General features: G+C 38.8%; 1 protein-coding gene across 2 annotated transcripts in view; it reads left to right on the top strand.

The window, feature by feature from the left end:
* The window catches only part of CPD (carboxypeptidase D), an 83,755-nt gene that overhangs the window by 17,065 nt on the left and 47,625 nt on the right, over positions 1 to 19,065 (top strand). For both annotated transcript variants that reach the window (XR_009255245.1, XM_058704806.1), the window contains exons 3-5: positions 15,868 to 16,010; positions 17,023 to 17,192; positions 18,210 to 18,559. Coding sequence is in view for 1 of the 2 variants with exons in the window: in XM_058704806.1 (XP_058560789.1) it covers positions 15,868 to 16,010; positions 17,023 to 17,192; positions 18,210 to 18,559 (663 nt within the window). In the remaining variant the exon portion in view is untranslated. The remainder of the gene's footprint in view (positions 1 to 15,867; positions 16,011 to 17,022; positions 17,193 to 18,209; positions 18,560 to 19,065) is intronic.

Here is a 19,065-nt window from a genome sequence, read left to right on the forward strand (position 1 = left end):
TTTTTAATGAAGAGTTGAATGTCTTTAAGTACCTCTCCTCCCCCAACAGAACTAGATCTCTCTGTAGTGAGAACAGTAATAGGGACTGGTTCCTTGGTAAAGATGAATTGAGTGTCTTAAAGCATATGAAAGTTTGTTGTTAGACAAATGAAGGAGGTTAATGAGTATGAGTTGATCATTCTATCAGAACACTTAGCTACCTGTTAACAATAAGTAGTGATCACAATTTGTATTACTGAACATATTCCTAATGGTTACACTTTTAGGCTTGTTTTTTGATACAAGTAAAGGAATGAGAGCATTATAGGGTTTATGGTTCATTGCATTCAGTTTTTTCTGAGCATAGAAAGCTCTGGATTACTAAGTAAGGATTTTTTTTTTTTTTTAAGTTTTCAAAACTTTATTTAATCTCTGTACCCAACACTGGTCTTGAACTCATGACTCCAAGATCAAGAGGTACACACTCTTCTGACTAAGCCAGCCAGATGCCTGGGTAGGTAGGTTTAAAAGCAAACTTTATACCTTTTTTCTTTCTTTGCCATTTCTCCTTATGAGTAGAGGAAGTAATCTAAATCAGTGGCTTTCAAACTGAGGTATGTGTGGGGAGAAGGAAGAGACCTGTTTATTTTGATAACTTTAAAGGAAATAAATTTTCCAGGCCTTCCATACCTACTCTTTCCTAGAAAAATTGAAAGAGATGCTTGCTGCGGGGGTTCAATCACATATCCTTTTCTCCCTCTTGATTGAACATAGGCATACTTTTCTACCCATGTGAAGCACACTGTGGTATGTTTTGGGTTTTGTTTTGTTTCATTTTTTAATGTTTATCTATACCTGAGAAAGAGACAGTGCCTGAGCTGGGATGGGGCAAAGAGAGACAGAGACAGAATCCAAAGCAGGTTCCAGGCTCTGAGCTGTCAGCACAGAGCCTAAGGCAGGGCTCAAACTCATTAGCTGTGAGATCATGACCTGAGCCGAAGTCTGTCACTCCACCAACTGAGCCACCCAGGCACCCCACACTACAGTATGTTGACTCAGTTTTACAAACTTCTAGGGCACCAAAACAAAAGTGACTTTTGGTGATTACTTTAGTGGTATTATAAAAGCATCAATCCAGGGATGCCTGGGTGGCTCAGTTGGTTGAGCGTCCAACTTCAACTCAGGTCATGATCATGCTCCTCGTGGTTTGAGCCCCTGTGGGGCTCTGTGCTAACAACTTGGAGTCTGGAGCCTGCTTTGGGTTCTGTGTCTCCCTGTCTCTCTTCCCCACCCCTGCTCACGCTCTGTCTCTCTCTCTTTCTCTCAAAAATAAACATACATACATACATACATACATAAAGCATCACTCCAAACTTCTTATTAAAAGATATTTTAAGGGGCACCTGGGTGGTTTAGTCGGTTAAGTGTCTGACTTCTGCTCAAGTCATGATCTCACGGTTTGTGAGTCTGAGCCCTGCATCCATTTCTGTGCTGACAGTTCAGAGCCTGGAGCCTGCTTCAGATTCTGTGTCTTCCTCTCTCTCTGACCCACCCCTGCTCACACTCTATCTCTCTCTCTCTCTCAAAAATAAATAAACACTAAAAAATCTTATTTTTAATAAGAAATTTTTGAAAGATATTTTTAGTAATTATTACCTGTTCCATTTATTGTTTATCAAAATTTATAATTTTGCCTTTCTGATGAGTTTTATGCCAGTAATTATTGTAATAATTGAATCTAGAAGACAAAAATTAATACTTAGGACATTTAAGTCATTGAAAATTAAGGAGGGGCGCCTGGGTGGCTCAGTTGGTTGAGCATCCACCTTCGGCTCAGGTCATGATTATGCGGCTCTTGGGTTCGAGCCCCATGTCGGGCTCTGTGCTGACAGCTCAGAGCCTGGAGCCTGCTTCAGATTCTGTGTCTTCCTCTCTCTCTGCCCCTAACCTGCTCCAGCTCTGTCTGTCTCTCTCTCAAAAATAAATAAACATTAAAAAAATTTTTTTAAGGAAAATTTAAATACACATACATACATATTTATAGACTGAAGTGTTATAGGATGATCAGTGAAAGACTTTGAACCATGCAAGTATATCACGCTCAAATAATCTATGGATGAAGTGGAATGGAAATAAAAGCTCAAATAGAAAAAGGGAAGATGTAAAATTCCCAATGTTAAAGAAATGTTCACACAATTTTTTAAAAGGTGATTCCAGGAATTAAATCTATATTTTTATTTATTTGGATACAGTGTAAAAGTTTTATTTAAAAATATAAAAATTTAGGGGCATCTGGGTAGCTCAGTCGATTAAGTATCTGACTTCAGCTCAGGTCACGATCTCGCAGTTTGTGAGTTTGAGCCCCACATCGGGCTCTGTGGTGTCAGCACAGAGCCTGGAACCTGCTTTGGGTTCTGTGTCTCCCGCTCTCTCTACCCCTCCCGTGCTCATTCTCTCTCTCTCTCTCTCTCTCTCTCTCTCTCTCTCTCTCTCTCTGTTTCTCTCAAAAATAAATAAGCATTAAAAAATACTTTAAAAAATATAAAAATTTATGCTATCCCTGAAATTACATTGTTTGCAACTATTTGAACTTATGATGAAAACTTTTATTTTTTTTTAATTTTTTTAAATGTTTATTTTTAAGAGGTGGAGGAGGGGCAGAGAGAGGGAGACACAGACTCCAAAGCAGGCTCCAGGCTCTGAGCTGTCAGCACAGAGCCCCATGCAGAGCTGGAACTCATGAACTGTGAGATCATGACCTGAACTGAAGTTGGATGCTTAACCAACTGAGCCACCCAGTGCGCCCCAAGATGAAAACTTTTAGATATCAACTTAAAAATATGTGAAGTGTGGGGTACCTGGGTGACTCAAATGGTTGAACAGCTGACTTTGGCACAGGTCATGATCTCATGGTTCATGGGTTCAAGCCCTGCATCAGGCTCTGCGCTGACAGTGTCCTCTCTGTGCCCTCCCCCCACTTGCGCTTTCTCTCTGTCTCTCGAAATTAAAAATAAACTTTAAAAAATGTTTTAAAAATATGTGAAGTGTTGCATGATTTTTCCAAATTATTTTGTTTTGAATAAACAAGTTTGAAGGGTTTAGATAGCCCCCTGAGAGACGAATGGATAATAGAGGCTTGCTTATTTATGATTGTTAGTAAGTTGGACAAATAACAGATCCTTTATACTATTGGTATGGTGCTTTATTGCTTTGAGGCATGCCAATAATGAATGTTCTACTCCCCAAATTAAAATTTTTTTTGACTGGATAAAGATGTTGTTCTGAAGTCTGATATTTAATCCTTTAGTCTATGTTGAGCCACATGACATCCACTTAAAAAAAAAAAAAAGCACATGTATTACTGAATCTGGAAGTAGCTGCAGCTGTCAGTAACATCAGGCTTATGTCCAGATGAATGGCTGTTCTCTATTACAGGGAACTCTAGCTTTGTATAGGTAGGTTTTTGTTGAGGAAAAGATCAAGATGACAGGATCTGAACCAGCTACTCAGTAAAGATTACTCATTATATAGAGTCTTTGACATTTAGTGTTGGAAAAATAAATGTTAAGTTTAACACAGGTAACAAATAATGCTTATTTGTGGCATCTTGCAAAAAAATTCTTAAGTTAATTCATAATTCAGTTGATATCTTAATTTGCTTCCAGTTTTTTGATGATTAAAAAATTTTTTTTTAATGTTTATTTATATTTGAGAGAGAGAGAGAGAGTGTGAGCGCAAGTGGGGGAGGAGCAGAGAGAGCCAGAGACAGAATCTGAAGCAGGCTCCAGGTTCTGAGCTGTCAGCACAGAGCCCAGCATGGGACTGAAACTCACTAGCCGTGGGATCATGCCCTGAGCCAAAGTTGGACACTTAGTCGACTGAGCCACCCGGTCACCCTTAAAGAAATAATTTCTAAACTGAAATTTGAAATTGGTGAATAAAAACTTTCTGATATTCTAAAGATGGGAGAGATTTATCTTTTTTTTGTCTTGCAAGTAAAAGTTACTTTGCTACTATTCACATTGGAGGGCTCCTATGAGTTTAGAAATAGGTAGATTCAGTAGATATCACAACTCATAAGTTGTTTTCTGAGAATAGTTTATTATAGACTCAAAGAAAATGTGCTTTTATAAGATTTCGTCAAGAAAAGGATACTCTGTATATAGCTTTCTATTACTGATTTCTATGTAATTCCATCATGTCAAAGAATACACCTGGTATGATTTCAGTTCTTTTTTTTTAATTTTTTTTTCAACGTTTTTTTATTTATTTTTGGGACAGAGAGAGACAGAGCATGAACGGGGGAGGGGCAGAGAGAGAGGGAGACACAGAATCGGAAACAGGCTCCAGGCTCGGAGCCATCAGCCCAGAGCCCGACGCGGGGCTCGAACTCACGGACCGCGAGATCGTGACCTGGCTGAAGTCGGACGCTTAACCGACTGCGCCACCCAGGCGCCCCTAATTTCAGTTCTTTTACATTTGTTAAGTTTGTTTTACAACCCAGGGTATTGTCTGTCTTGATGAATGTCCCATTTCTACTTGAAAAGAGTGTTTATGCTGCTGTTGTTGGGTGGGATATGCTATAAATATCATTTAGATTTTGTTGGTGATGGAGTTGAATTGTAATGTTGTCTTGGTCAAGTGACCCTTTTATCATTATGTGATATCCCTCTTTATCCCTGGCACTTTTTCTTGTTCTAAAGTCTACTTTATCTGATATTAATAAAGCCCTTCCATTTTCCCATCTGATTTGTGTTTGCATAGTATATCTTTTTCCATTCTTTTACTTTTAACTTGCTTATACTATTATATTTAAAGTGAGTTTCTTATGGACAGCATGTTAATTGGCTCTTGTTTAATCATTTGACAATTTGTCTTTTAGCTAGTGTGTTTATACCATTTACATTGGATATAATTGTTGATATGTTTGGATTTAAGCCTGGTTTTAAAATTATTTTTCTGTTTATCCCTTTTTTATTTTTTAATTCTACTGCTTCCTCTTTCCTGCCTTCTGTGGGATTCTTTGAGTGTTTAGTATTTTATCTATTGTGTGGTTTTTGTTTTGTTTTTTTACTATAGCTCCTTTGTATTGTTTGTTTTGGTAGTTGCTCTAGGATTACAATTTACAGCTTAACTTTTCACAGTTCTACCTAGAATTGGTATTTTGCCACTTCAGGAGGAATGCATAGATCTTACCACCGCACCTTTACCCTCCCCCACTTTATATTGTAGTTGTCATATGTATTATGTGTATATACATTGAAAACGCCACCAGACAATGTTATGATTTTTTTCTTTCAACTGTTGTACATAAAGAACTTAAGAGAAAAAAATAGTTTATTATATTTACCCAGATATTTACCATTTGTGTTGTTCTTTCATTCTGGAAATCCCAAGTTTCTCTCTGGTATCATTTCTTTTTAGCCTGAAGAACTTCCTTTAACGTTTCTTTTTTTCTTTTTTCTTTTATTTAAATGTTTATTTATTTTTGAGAGAGAGAGAGAGAAAGATACAGAGTGTGAACAGGGAGGGGCAGAGAGAGAGGGAGACACAGAATCCGAAGCAGGCTCTAGGCTCTGAGCTGTTGGCACAGAACCCGATGCCCGGCTTGAAGTCACAAACTGTGAGATCATGACCTGAGCCAAGGTCGGAGGCTTAACCGACTGAACCACCCAGGCCCCCCATGCATTTTCCTGGTTCTCTGAATGTCAAATAATGTTGGGGTGTAGGCTCGACGTTTTGGATCTTACATTATGAAATCTGAACCTTGTTTAAATTTTATTTTAAAAAATGATGATTTCTTTGTTTGTTTTAGCAGTGAGTGACCCAGTTGCATTCAGTTGTAAGTTTTGACTTGCTTCCTGTGGGCTGTGATTGAATGTCAATTTTCAAAGCCTTTGTGGTTCTGTTCAGATCTATTCTGTGTACTTACCTCCCATGGACCAGTGTGGGACCAGGGAAGTGGTCTGTTTTGTAATTCAGTTCTCAGTGCCTTTGGTATGCTTTTTAGGGGCATGCCCACTCGTGCTGTTCAGGATTGAGCCCGGGGATTCATAGACAACTTTATGGGATCCCTTTCTTAAGGTCCCTCCTCTATACAGTACTACCAACAGCCCCTAGTTTCTAAGGTCTCCCAGTATAGATGATAAATAAAGACATGAAAGGATATGCAGTATCATTCATTGTCAGGGAAATTACAAATTATAACCACAGTGAGATCCCACAGCACACCTACTAGAATACTTAAAGCGAAAAAGTCTGACCAGTTGCTTGAGCAGTTTGTTAGGTGAGAATGAAGAACAACTGGAACATTCATGCATTGCTGGTAGGAATGTGAAATGGTCAGCCACTTTGGAAAACAGTTTGATAGTTTCTCATAAAGTTAAACTTATATTTGCTGTATGACTCAGCGATGCCACTCCTAGATATTTATCCAAAAAACATGCAATTATATGCCCACAGTAAGGTCTATACACAACTCTTCATAATAAGCAAAAACTGAAAACAACTCAAATACCCATCATGTGAATGAATAAACAAATTGTACTACATCCTTGCAGTGGAATACATAGTATAATAAAAAGGAGAATTTACATATGCAACAATATAAATGATTCTCAAAGGCATTGTGCTGAGTGAAAGAAGTCTGATACAAAAGGCTTTACACTATATGATTTCATTTATATGACATTCTGGAGAAGACAAAAATATAGGCAAAGAAATTAGATTGGTGCTGAGAGAAGGGAACTTTCTGGGATGATACAAATGTTCTGTATCTTAATTGTGGTGGAGTATACAGTTACATGAATGTGTACATTCATTAAGTATATGAATTCATTAAGTATATGAATGTACACATTCATGTAACTGTATACTTAAAAGGGATGAATTTTCCAGTATATAAACCATACCTCAATAAACCTAACTTAAAAAAAAAAAAACTGTAAAGGAGCTTGTTGATTAGAGAGATTGTCAAAATTGTTTTGAATCAGTTAACTTGTACTTGAGTATAGAGGAACTGAGAAACTCTGTATGTTTCAAAGAGTAGAATTTAAAGTATCATGCAAAAAGATTTGTCTCCATATGCTGTTTTATAGCCTTTTTTTTGTTATTACATGGTAAATACCATTCCCATAAATGTGTGTCTGCCACACCTTAACTAGTAGCATAGTAGCACTTTTATATGATAATTTATAAACTGATCCACCACTTTTGAGTATTCACGTTGTTTCCAGTGTTATTCTCCTTCAATTTGTTTATTTTTATTTTTATTTTTTTTCAGTTTATTTATTTTGAGACAGAGAGATAGAGCATAAGCAGGGGAGGGGCAGAGAGAGAGAAGGAGAGAGAGAATCTCAAGCAAGCTCTGCTCTGTCAGCACAGAGCCCAACACAGGGCTTGAACTCACAAAGTGTGAGATTGTGACCTGAGCCAAAATCAAGAGTTGGATGCTTAACTGACGGAGCCACCGGGTGCCCCTCTCCTTCAGTTTAAACACTACAGTCCTCATTCCCCATAGCAATTATCTTGGAATAAATTCCTGGAAAAGACATTTCTGTGTTAAGGTTGTGCCTATTTTGAAGATTCTATACACATAATTATTCATTTGTTACCCAGGAATGTTCTATACTCCCTTTATTTTTATGGATTTTTTTTCTTAGTTTCTTTTTTAAATGGTTTTAAAGGTAGTGTTTGAATCAACGAATATTTTACAATTGTTAGCTAGTTAAATCTATCATTTTTTTCCTTTTATGCTTTCCTACTACTTTGCTGTCATACTTAGAAAGACTTTCCTCATCCTGAAAGTATAAAAATATTTATGTTAACTTCTAGTTTTGTCTGTGGTTTCACTTTTACATCAAATTCCATATGAGTTTAAGAGTTTATTTGGTATGATATGAGGTAAACTCACCTATATTTTTTGTCACATAGTTGATCAGTTGTTCATGTAACAGTTGCCAACTAATTCATTCCCCACTGGTTTTAAATGTGTCTTTAATCACATTGCAAATGCTTTTGTTTCTGTTACTGGGCTTTCTAATTTGTTCTATTGGTCCATTTATTTTGATCTTAATGCACTGCTTTAGTAAGTATAGTTTTATGATATCTTAATATGTGGCAATACAAGTCCCTATTATCATTCTTATTTTTTAAGGTTTTTGGATGTTGTCATCCATTTATTTTTCCAGATTCTAAATCATTTTGTTCAGTCCCAATAAGAATCTATTTTTCTGAGTAATATTTGTAAATTAATTTCAGGGAAATTGATATCTATATAAGCCTCCTATCTAGAAGTGTGAAATCTACATCCCTCAGTAAAATTTTACATTAACTTATTGATTATGTATTTTATTACATTTAATCCTATATGTATTATGGGTTTTGTTGCTGAAATCTTTTTTTGCATTATATTTTCTGATTATTGCTAAAATATGGGAAAGGAATTGATTTTTGAATTTTTTTAATGTAGTATAGTCATCCTTTTATTTCCAATACTATTTTACATGGCTTTCTGTTAGTGTCTTATCAAAGGAACATTTGGGGAATGTATGCCAAGATTTAATTCATATTTTGTGTTTCCACTAGATTCTATGCTGTGAAGCTAACATTAACTTGACAAAGATGTGTTACAGTTAGGTACATTCACTGTAATATTTTCTCAAATCTATGGGACCTACAAAAAGAATTTTGTCTCCGCGAATCTGGCCTTTAGTTTTGGATTGTTTTTAGGGTTATATGATTTTTAAAAATGGCTATAGTGTGTGCTTTGTGGGATTGGACGCTGCTGGATATAGTTTCTTTTCTTGAAGTCTTATTTTAATTTTTATTTACTTTTTAAAAAATTTTATTTTGGGGGGCACCTGGGTGGCTCAGTCAGTTAAGCATCCAACTTCAGCTCAGGTCATGATCTCACGGTACGTGGGTTCAAGCCCTGCATTGGGCTTTGTGCTGACAGCTCGAAGCCTGGAGCCTGCTTCAGATTCTATGTCTCCCTCTCTTTCTCTGCCCCTCCCCTGCTCATGCTCTGTCTCTCTCTGTCTCAAAAAATAAACTTTTTTGGAGGACCTGGGTGGCTCAGTCGGTTGGGCATCTGACTTCAGCTCAGGTCATGATCTTACACTCTGTGAGTTCAAGCCCCGTGTCGGGCTCTGTGCTGACAGCTCGGAGCCTGGAGCCTGCTTCGTATTCTGTGACTCCTTCTCTCTCTGCCCCTCCGCCTCTCACTCTGTCTCTTTTTCAAAAATAAATAACCATTAAAAAAAATTAAAAAAATAAAAATAAAAAAATAAACTTTTTAAATGTTTATTAAACATTAGAGAGAGAGAGAGAAAGCGCACGCATGTACGTAAGCAGGGGAGGGGCAGAGAGAGAGGGGGACATAGGATGTGAAGCTGACTCTCTGCTGATAGGAGCAAGCCCAATATGGGGCTTAAACTCATGAGCCACGAGATCATGACCTGAGCCAATGTTGGACACTCAACGACTGAGCCACTCAGGTGCTCCGAAGTCTTATTTCTTAAAGACTTCTGTCCTTACCCTCCACCCTCCACTCCAGGAATATATTTATATGTGTCATTGATTGGCACTGGCTAATTACAGTACTATTAAAGTTAAGTGTCAAAAGCTGATTAGATAATACTCCAAAATATTACTGTAAACATGGTCTTGTTGTTGCTCTTAGCTAGTATTTCTTTTTTTTTTTTTTTTTTTTTTATTTTTGGGACAGAGAGAGACAGAGCATGAACGGGGAGGGGCAGAGAGAGAGGGAGACACAGAATCGGAAACAGGCTCCAGGCTCCGAGCCATCAGCCCAGAGCTTGACGCGGGGCTCGAACTCACAGACCGCGAGATCGTGACCTGGCTGAAGTCGGACGCTTAACCGACTGCGCCACCCAGGCGCCCCATAGTATTTCTTAAATTGCTACTGAAGTAAGACAATTAAGGGACAGACAAAAGAATGCCAGAACTCAAGCCTGGTGATTATAGTGTTGTAAGCAGTCTACTTCACTGCCTTCTGGCATAATTCAAGTGTGAGTTGGCCATGTTTGCAATTTAACACAGTAAGTTTTACATATGCAAAAAAAACTTGTATTAGTCGTACTTGCATTCTTCTGAAATTGTTATTTTTATGTGTTCTGTGTTCTGCTTCCTCACCAAGACTTTAAACTCTGAATGAAGGTATGTCTCTTAGGATGCCTGGGTTGCTTAGTTGGTTGAGCATCAGACTTCACATGGGATCATGATCTCACGGTGTATGAGTTCGGTTTGTGAATTCCAGCCCCAAATTGGGCTCACTGATGTCAGCACAGATCCTGCTTCGGATCCTCTGTGCCCCCTTCTCTCTGTACTTCCCCCACTCATACTCTCTCTCTCAAAAACAAACATTAAAAATCATAAAAAAATAAATAATAAACATTAAGAAAAAAGGTATGTCTCTTATTTATAAATCCATATAATCTTAGTATAATGTCTTACACACAATGACCATTGTACTATGACCAATATGGTAGTAAGAATTGGAAAAGATTTGGGCCTCTGGGTGGCTCAGTCGGTTAAGCATCCAACTTCAGGTCAGGTCATGATCTCGTGGTTCATGGGTTTGAGCCCTGCATGGGGTTCCATGCTGACAGCTCAGAGCCTGGAGCCTGCTTCTAATTCTGTGTCTCCCTCTCTCTCTCTGCCCCTCCCCCACTCGTGTTCTGTCTCTCTCCCTCTCTCTCAAAAATCAATAAACATTAAAAAAAATTTTTTTAAAGAATTGGAAAAGATTAATAAATATTATGTATGATGAATGGTATGTGTATGTCCACATGTGTACATACAAATGAGAGTTAACCAAAGATAATCATAGATGCCAGACCCAAAGTGAGTACCAAGATGTTGGACAATAAGCAGAAGCCAAAAGATGGATACGTTGCCTTCTAAGAAAAAGGTAAAGACTGGGGCGCCTGGGTGGCTCAGTCGGTTAAGCGGCCGACTTCGGCTCAGGTCATGATCTCGCGGTCCGTGAGTTCAAGCCCCGCGTCGGGCTCTGTGCTGACAGCTCAGAGCCTGGAGCCTGCTTCCGATTCTGTGTCTCCCTCTCTCTGACCCTCCCCCATTCATACTCTGTCCTCTCTCTGTCTCAAAAATAAATAAATGTTAAAAAAAAAAAAAAAGCAAAAAGAAAAAGGTAAAGACCAAGTTACTGGGCTTGTGGTGGTTATGAACTTGCCTATATTCTAGGAAGACAAGTCTGTTTGATATCTCTACATAGATATTCAATGGGCATTCAATTTTAATACATTCAAAACAGTAATCTTAATTAGCTACTTAGTTTCATTCCTTCAACACATGTTTACTGAAAGACTACTGTTTGCCAGATACTCTTCTAGTATTTGGACTGTCCATCAGTGAGTGTAGCAGCTATCTCTGCTCTTACATTGCTTATAATCTAATAGGGAGAAATAGGCAGTAAATAATAAACTTAATAGGTAAATTGTTAAGTACTGTAGAAAAAAAAGAAGTACAAAAGGGTGAGGGGAATTGCAAGCATTGGTGGGATGGGCTTGGGGATAGTGGTGGAGAAAAAGTAAGTAGCAACTTTAAATGGGGAAGTCAGGGCGAGCCTCACTGTCAAGTTGAAATTGGAGCAAAGAGCTGGAGGTAAGGGCGTTAGTCAGGCACGGCTATCTGGGAGAGAACATACCAGGCAAAGGGAAGAGTTAGAGCAGAGACCCAAATTCAGGAAGTACCTAGTGTGTCCACTGAACAGCAGGGAGGCCATTGTGGTGGATGCAGAGTGATGGAGAGAGTATGAAAGGAGGTTAAAGGGGGAAGGGAAATGGTGGAAGACAAATCATGTAGGGCCTTAGGCTGCTGTAAAGACTTTGGCTTTTAGTCTGAGTGAAAAGGGGAGTGATTGTACAAAAGAATAACACCTGACTTACATTTTAACAGAATGAATCTGGCATCTCTGATGAGGAAAAATATATATAGAAGGGCAAGGGCAGGTACAGGAAGACCTGTTAAGAGTGATTGAAGAAATCCAGGCAGATAAAGGATGGTGGCTTGTACCAGGGCAACAGCCATGGAGGCGAGGAGAAATCTTTGGATTCTGCATTTTGAAGTTAGAGTTGGCATGATTTTATGATACTTTAGATTTGGAATGTGACTCCAAAGGCTTTTGGCCTGAACAACTGGAAGGATAGATGTGCCATTAGCCTTGATAAGAGAGCTGCTAGTGGAGCAGGTTTGGAGAAGATGAAGATACGTTAAATTTGTGCTATCCAAGTAGAGATGTTGAATAGGCAATTAGATGTTTGAGTCTGGAGTCTGGGAAAGAGGTCTAGGCTAGAGCTAGAAATTTGAGAATTGTCAGCGTGTAGATAATATTTAAAGCATGGAGCTGCATGAGACATCAAAGGAATAAGAGAAGAGGACCAAAGACAGAGCTTAGGCATGTCTTGTCTGTTTCCTTTGTTCTTCATCTTTTCAGTTAATGGCAGTACTATTTGCTAGTTTCTCAAGCCAGAAATCTAGAGGTCATCCTTGATTCATATAAACAAGTCCTATGGACATCCAAATCTGTCCACTTTATCTCCACTACCAACCTAGTCCAAGCCATCGTTTTCTTTTAATTCATCTCTCTGCTTCCCCTTTGTCCCCCTGCCCCTAGTCATTTTCCAACCAGCAGTCAAAATGATCTTTTAAAAAGGCAAGTCAGATCATATCATACCTCTGCCCAAAACCCTTCAATGTCCTTTGCAGCAAGGGTAGCAATCAACAGAGGCAACCTACAGATTAGTAAATGGGCAAAGGACTTGAATAGACAGTTCTTCAAAGAAAATATATAAATGGCCAATAAGTATATGAAGAGATGCTCAATATCACTAATCATCAGGGAAAAGCAAATCATAACCACAATGACTTATCACCTTACACTTCTTTGGGTTGGTCACTATTGAAAAAAGACAAAATAGCAAATGTTGGTGAGGATGTGGAGAATTGGAACCCTGCATGGTTGGAATATAAAAATAGTGCAGCTGCTATAGGAAATGGTATGGAGCTTCCTCAAAAAGTTAGAAATAGAATTACCATATGATTCAGCAATCCTACTTCTAAGTATATATACAAAAGAATTGAAAGCAGGATCTTGAAAAGATAATTGCACACCCATGTTCACTGCAACATTGTTTACAGTTGCCAAGAGACAACCTAAATGTCCACTGACAGTTGAATGGATAGAGAAAATGTGGTATACACATACAATGGAATATTATTCTGCCCCAAAACAGGAAGAAACCACATCTGATAAAGGACTGTTACCCAAAATATATGAAGAAATCTTAAAACTCCACAATAAGAAAATAACAACCTGATTGAAAAATGGGCCAAAGACCTTAACAGATACCTCAACAAAGAAGTTAAACGGGTGGCAAACATGCAAAGATGCTCCATATTGTATGTCATCAGGGAAATGCAAATGAAAGCAATAGGTTACCACTACGCACCTAGCAGAATGGCCAAAATCCAGAACGCTGACAACAGCTAATGCTGACGAAGATGTAGAGCAACAGGAATTCTCTTTCATTGTTGGTAGGGGGATGCAAAATGGTACAACCACTTCAGAAGATAGTGTGGTTGTTTCTGAAAAACTAAACATACTTACTATATGATCCAGCAACCATGCTCCTTGGTATTTACCCAAAGGAGTTGAAAACTTACGTCCACACAAAAGTCTGCACACAGATGTTTACAGTAGCTTTAGTCATAATTGCCAGAACTTGGAAGCAGTGGGGCAGCTGGGTGGCTCAGTCGATTGAGCATCCAACTCTTGATTTCAGCTCAGGTCACTATCTCATGGTCGTGAGGTTGAGCCCGCAGCAGGCTCTATGCTGGGCATGGAACCTGCTTGGGATTCTCTCTCTTCTCTCTCTCTGTCCCTCCTCCGCTTGCACTTACTCTCTCTCTCTCTCTCTCTCTCTCTCTCTCTCTCTCCATCTCCCTCTCTCAAAATAAACATCTAAAAAAGTTTCCAAAAAAGTTGGAAGCGACCAACACACGCTTCAGTAGGTGATCAGGTAAAATAAACTGTGGTACGTTCATACAATGGCATATTATTCAGTACTAAAAAGAAAACTATCAAGTCATGAAAAGACATGAAGAGGCCTTAAATACCTACTGCTAAATGGAAGGAACCAATCTGAAAAGGCTACATACTGTATGACTCCAACTATATGGCATTCTGGAACAGGCAAAACCATACAGAAATAGTAAAAAGATTAGTAGTTGCCAGAGGTTAAGGAAGAGGAAGGGATAAATACATGGAGCACAATGAATTTTTTTTTTTTAATGCTTGTTTATTTTGAGAGAGAGACAGAGCATGAGCGAGGAAGGGGCAGAGAGAGAGAGGGAGACACAGAATCCGAAGCAGGCTCCAGGCTCGGAGCTGTCAGCACAGAGCCCAACATGGGGGTCAAACTCACAAACCATGAGATCATGACCTGAGCCAAAGTCAGACGCTCAACCGACTAAGCCACCCAGGTGCCCCGGAGCACAGTGAATTTTTAGGGCAGTGAAACTACATTATATGATACTGGAATGATGGAAACATGTCATTATACATTTGTCAAAACCCTTAGAATATACAATACCAAGAGTGAACCCTAATGTAATTTATGGACTTTGAGTGGTAAGGAAGTGTCAACAATGTAGGTTTATCAGTTGTAACAAATGTACCACTCTGGTGCAGATGTTGATAAGGAGAGACTCCATTCTTTTTTTTTTTTTTTTTTTTTTTTTCAACGTTTTTTATTTATTTTTGGGAGAGAGAGAGACATAGCATGAACGGGGGAGGGGCAGAGAGAGAGGGAGACGACACAGAACCGGAAACAGGCTCCAGGCTCCGAGCCATCAGCCCAGAGCCTGACGCGGGGCTCGAACTCACGGACCGCGAGATCGTGACCTGGCTGAAGTCGGACGCTTAACCGACTGCGCCACCCAGGCGCCCCTTGAGAGAGAGACTCCATTCTTGTGAATGGGCAGGAGGTATATGGCAGATCTCTGTACCTTCTGCTCAGTTTTGTTGTAAACCTAAAATTGCCCTAAAAAATAAAGTCTATTTTTAAAAACCGAGTGACAGGAATGATAAGGTAATAAGCTTTCTACGGAATGAGTGAGTGGGCTTATATGGGTGTAGAAGTGGTGAAAGTAGTTGGCTATGGATGCCTCTTCCCCTTTTTACTTCCCTCTCCCATTGAACACATTTTGAAAGGGTTTGTTGTGTCTTCTCCCCCACGCCCCCGATTTGTGTCACTGCACCACCCTGGATTTGGCCTTTCTTTTTTTCTCTTGCCACCTTCTTCATAAAAGGGAGTACAATTAGAATAGTAGGCACTTAATGCTTGGCATGAACATCCTTCACAACTTTAAGATCATGTGTATCTTTCATGCTCATGCTATCAAAAATCTTAACCTCTCTCTTTGTATCCTACTTCTTACATTTGTAAAATGGGTGAGATAGTAACACCTGCTTCATACACTTGTTGTAAAGATTAAATGTTAATACTCATAGAGCTCATAGAATAGGTCTGGCATGTGGTAAACACTCAAATTGTAGAGCTGTTAGCATTATTGCTATTGTTAGTAACCCATGTGTTTATGTTCTTCCTAACTGTTCATCCCACCAGTCAAATACATTTGCTTTACGTATGCATATTCCTTTTTGGTGTATATTCCTTTATCCTTCCTTCTTACTCTCCTCTATAATCCAAGAGCTTTCTGCAATTTCAAACAATTTTATGAAAAGAAAATTTATACATGCAGAGATGACTGATTTAATTTCTTTGGTCTTTCTGAGAGTAAAATTCCAAGAGTAAACTTACTTTTTTTTCCTCTATGTTACAGGTGGCATGCAAGATTACAATTATGTATGGGCCAACTGTTTTGAGATCACATTAGAACTGTCTTGTTGCAAGTACCCCCCTGCTTCACAGCTTCGACAAGAATGGGAGAACAATCGTGAGTCTTTGATCACATTGATTGAAAAGGTAAAAGTAGCTGACTGGAAGGGTGGGGTACAGAAATAATGGATGATATAAGGGAGAAATTCAATTGCATATAAGTAGCAATCTTTAACCATTCATTTCCTCTAGAGGGCTTTCTCTGATTGTCCTAGAACACTTTTATAAACTGAAATAATCAGGTTTGTACTGTCAGGTTCTTACAATGTCATGTGATCATATGAGCTAGAGAGGCTTTACCGCTGTATGAACCATGGACACAAGTTTAATTTAAACATCAGGCAGGATAATATACTATTGGATATACCAGCAATTTTTTTTTTTTATTTTTTTTTATTTTTGGGACAGAGAGAGACAGAGCATGAACGGGCAGAGAGAGGGAGACACAGAATCCGAAACAGGCTCCAGGCTCCGAGCCATCAGCCCAGAGCTTGACGTGGGGCTCGAACTCACAGACCGCGAGATCGTGACCTGGCTGAAGTCGGACGCTTAACCGACTGCGCCACCCAGGCGCCCCTATACCAGCAATTATTACTTAATGAGAAATTATTGCTTGTCGAGAAAATTAGAAGTCTGGTTTAGAGGAAAGGGAATTTCAAAAGTCTATTACTAGTCTAGATGTCAGTCACATATGACTTAAGTTTAAGGATTTAATATTTTTGTCTATATTTTATTTTAACTTGGAGGCATTGAAAAATATTTCAGGGAAATAGTAGTAACATACTTTTTTAGGAATTCTAGCATCAGAGGCACCTGGGTTACTCAGTCAGTTAAGCGTCCAACTCTTGGTTTTGGTTTAGGTCATGATCTCATGGTTTGTGGGATCAGCCTCTGTTCTGACAACACAGAGACTGCTTCGGATTTTCTCTCTCCCTCTCTCTTTTTGCTCCTCCCCCACTCATGCACGCTCTCTCTTTCTCTCAAAATAAAGTAAATAAACTTAAAAAAAAAAGAAATTCTATCATCAATGCAGAGGGGTTATGCTCTCTTGCCTTCTGAATTATCTTTGAGCAGTCTACTTTGATTCTTGTTTTTTTAGGTCCACATTGGAGTTAAAGGATTTGTTAAAGATTCAGTAACGGGATCTGGCTTAGAGAACGCAACCATCTCAGTGGCTGGTATTAATCATAATATCACAACAGGCAGATTTGGTGATTTCCACAGATTACTTGTTCCTGGAACTTACAACATTACAGCAGTTTTAACTGGGTAAGAATTTAAACTAGACTCTAGGGGTGCCTCGGTGGCTCAGTTGGTTGAGCGTCTGACTTCGGCTCAGGTCATGATCTCACAGTCCATGAGTTCGAGCCCCGTGTCAGGCTCTGTGCTGACAGCTCAGAGCCTGGAGCCTGCTTCAGATTCTGTGTCTCCCTCTTTCTCTGCCCCTCCTCTGCTCATGCTCTGTCTCAAAAAGAAATAAAAACATTAAGAAAACATTTTAAACTAGACTCTAAAAATATCAAGCCTCTGTTTATAGCTAAGACAGAAATATAGTCTAGGAAATGTTGTTTGCTCTATCTGGCCTTTGTTTTTCCTTGTATAATGAGAATATAGTATTGTGGAGGCTTTTGTCACATAGTCTAACAGTACAACTGGATATGAAGTATGGTTGTAAAATTGTGAGGAAGGACCAGTTTAGAAGGTTGATTCAAAAGATGGTCAGCTGTGTAAAACGTTGCCTCAAAGCTAATGAATAACAGAGTAGAACAAACTCAGAGCTCTGAAAAAGACATTTTAAAGAGCTGTCTTATCATCTGCTTTCTAATATATGAAATGAGTGGTTTCTGACCTCCCCTGAGCACCTTTCTGCAAGCTTGGCTTGCTAAGGATTTAACTGAAAACCTTTCATTTAATTCTGAATTCCCCTATTTAGAAAGGTAGTTGGAAAGTCAGTTTGACAAGGCACAGCAAGGAATGGGATGCAGTGGGTGAATGACCTCTGTGTTTCATATTATTTTCTCCTTGGCAGGCAATTTTTGGTAAGCATTCTAATGTGTGGTACTGAGAATATGGTAAGAGAAATAGTTCTTTAGAGATGTCATCAGGGATTCTCTGAGATCGTATCCAAAAGTCTTGAATTTACCCATTTATCTGTATTTCGTTCGAATTTTGATAGATCACTAAGTGTAAAAGTCTGAAAGGGCTATTGTGCTTTTACAATGTAAAAGCATCGTGTGTTTGAATTTAACTGCAAGCCACCCACTTTTTCAAAAAAATTTTTTGCAGGTATATGCCACTGACTATTAATAACATAATAGTGAAAGAAGGACCAGCCACAAAGGTGAATTTTTCCCTTCGGCCAACTGTGGCTTCAATAATCCCTGACACAACTGAGATGGTAGTAACCGCTAGCACAGTTGCTCTGCTTAATAATCTTCCTGGAACCCAGTCCTTACACCAGCCAATTCAGCCAAAGGACTTTCATCACCACCATTTCCCTGATATGGAAATCTTCCTGAGAAGGTTTGCCAATGAATATCCTAACATCACCCGGCTTTATTCTTTGGGAAAATCAGTAGAGTCAAGAGAACTTTATGTAATGGAGATATCTGATAACCCAGGTGTCCATGAACCAGGTAATTTGTGTGGTCTTATAAATAATCTCAGTAGTGCCTTTCAGAACTATGTACCATATTTCTCTGTTTCATCTAGAAATGTCACCTTTAGAATGTATGAGTAGAATAAAGAAAATAACCAATCTTTGGCGAGAAAAGAAGAAAATCCATGTATTTAATAAACTGTATAGATTATATTTTTTCTGCTAATAGTACTTTTTAAATTTTTTAAATTTTGTTTAAATCCAAGTTAACATATAGTGTAATAATGGTTTCAGGAGTAGAATTTAGTGGTTCATCACTTACATACAACACCCATGTTCATTCCAACAAGTGCCCTCCGTAATGCCCTCACTCATTTAGTCCATCCCCCTACCCAACACCCCTCCAACAACACTCAGTTTGTTCTCTGTATTTAGGAGTCTTTTATGGTTTGCCTCCCTCTCTGTTTTTATCTTTTTGCTTCCCTTCCCCTATGTTCATCTCTTCTCTTTCTTAATTTCCACATATGAGTGAAATTATATACT

The sequence above is a fragment of the Neofelis nebulosa genome, chromosome 16, assembly GCF_028018385.1.
Source record: "Neofelis nebulosa isolate mNeoNeb1 chromosome 16, mNeoNeb1.pri, whole genome shotgun sequence".
Lineage (NCBI taxonomy): Eukaryota > Metazoa > Chordata > Mammalia > Carnivora > Felidae > Neofelis > Neofelis nebulosa.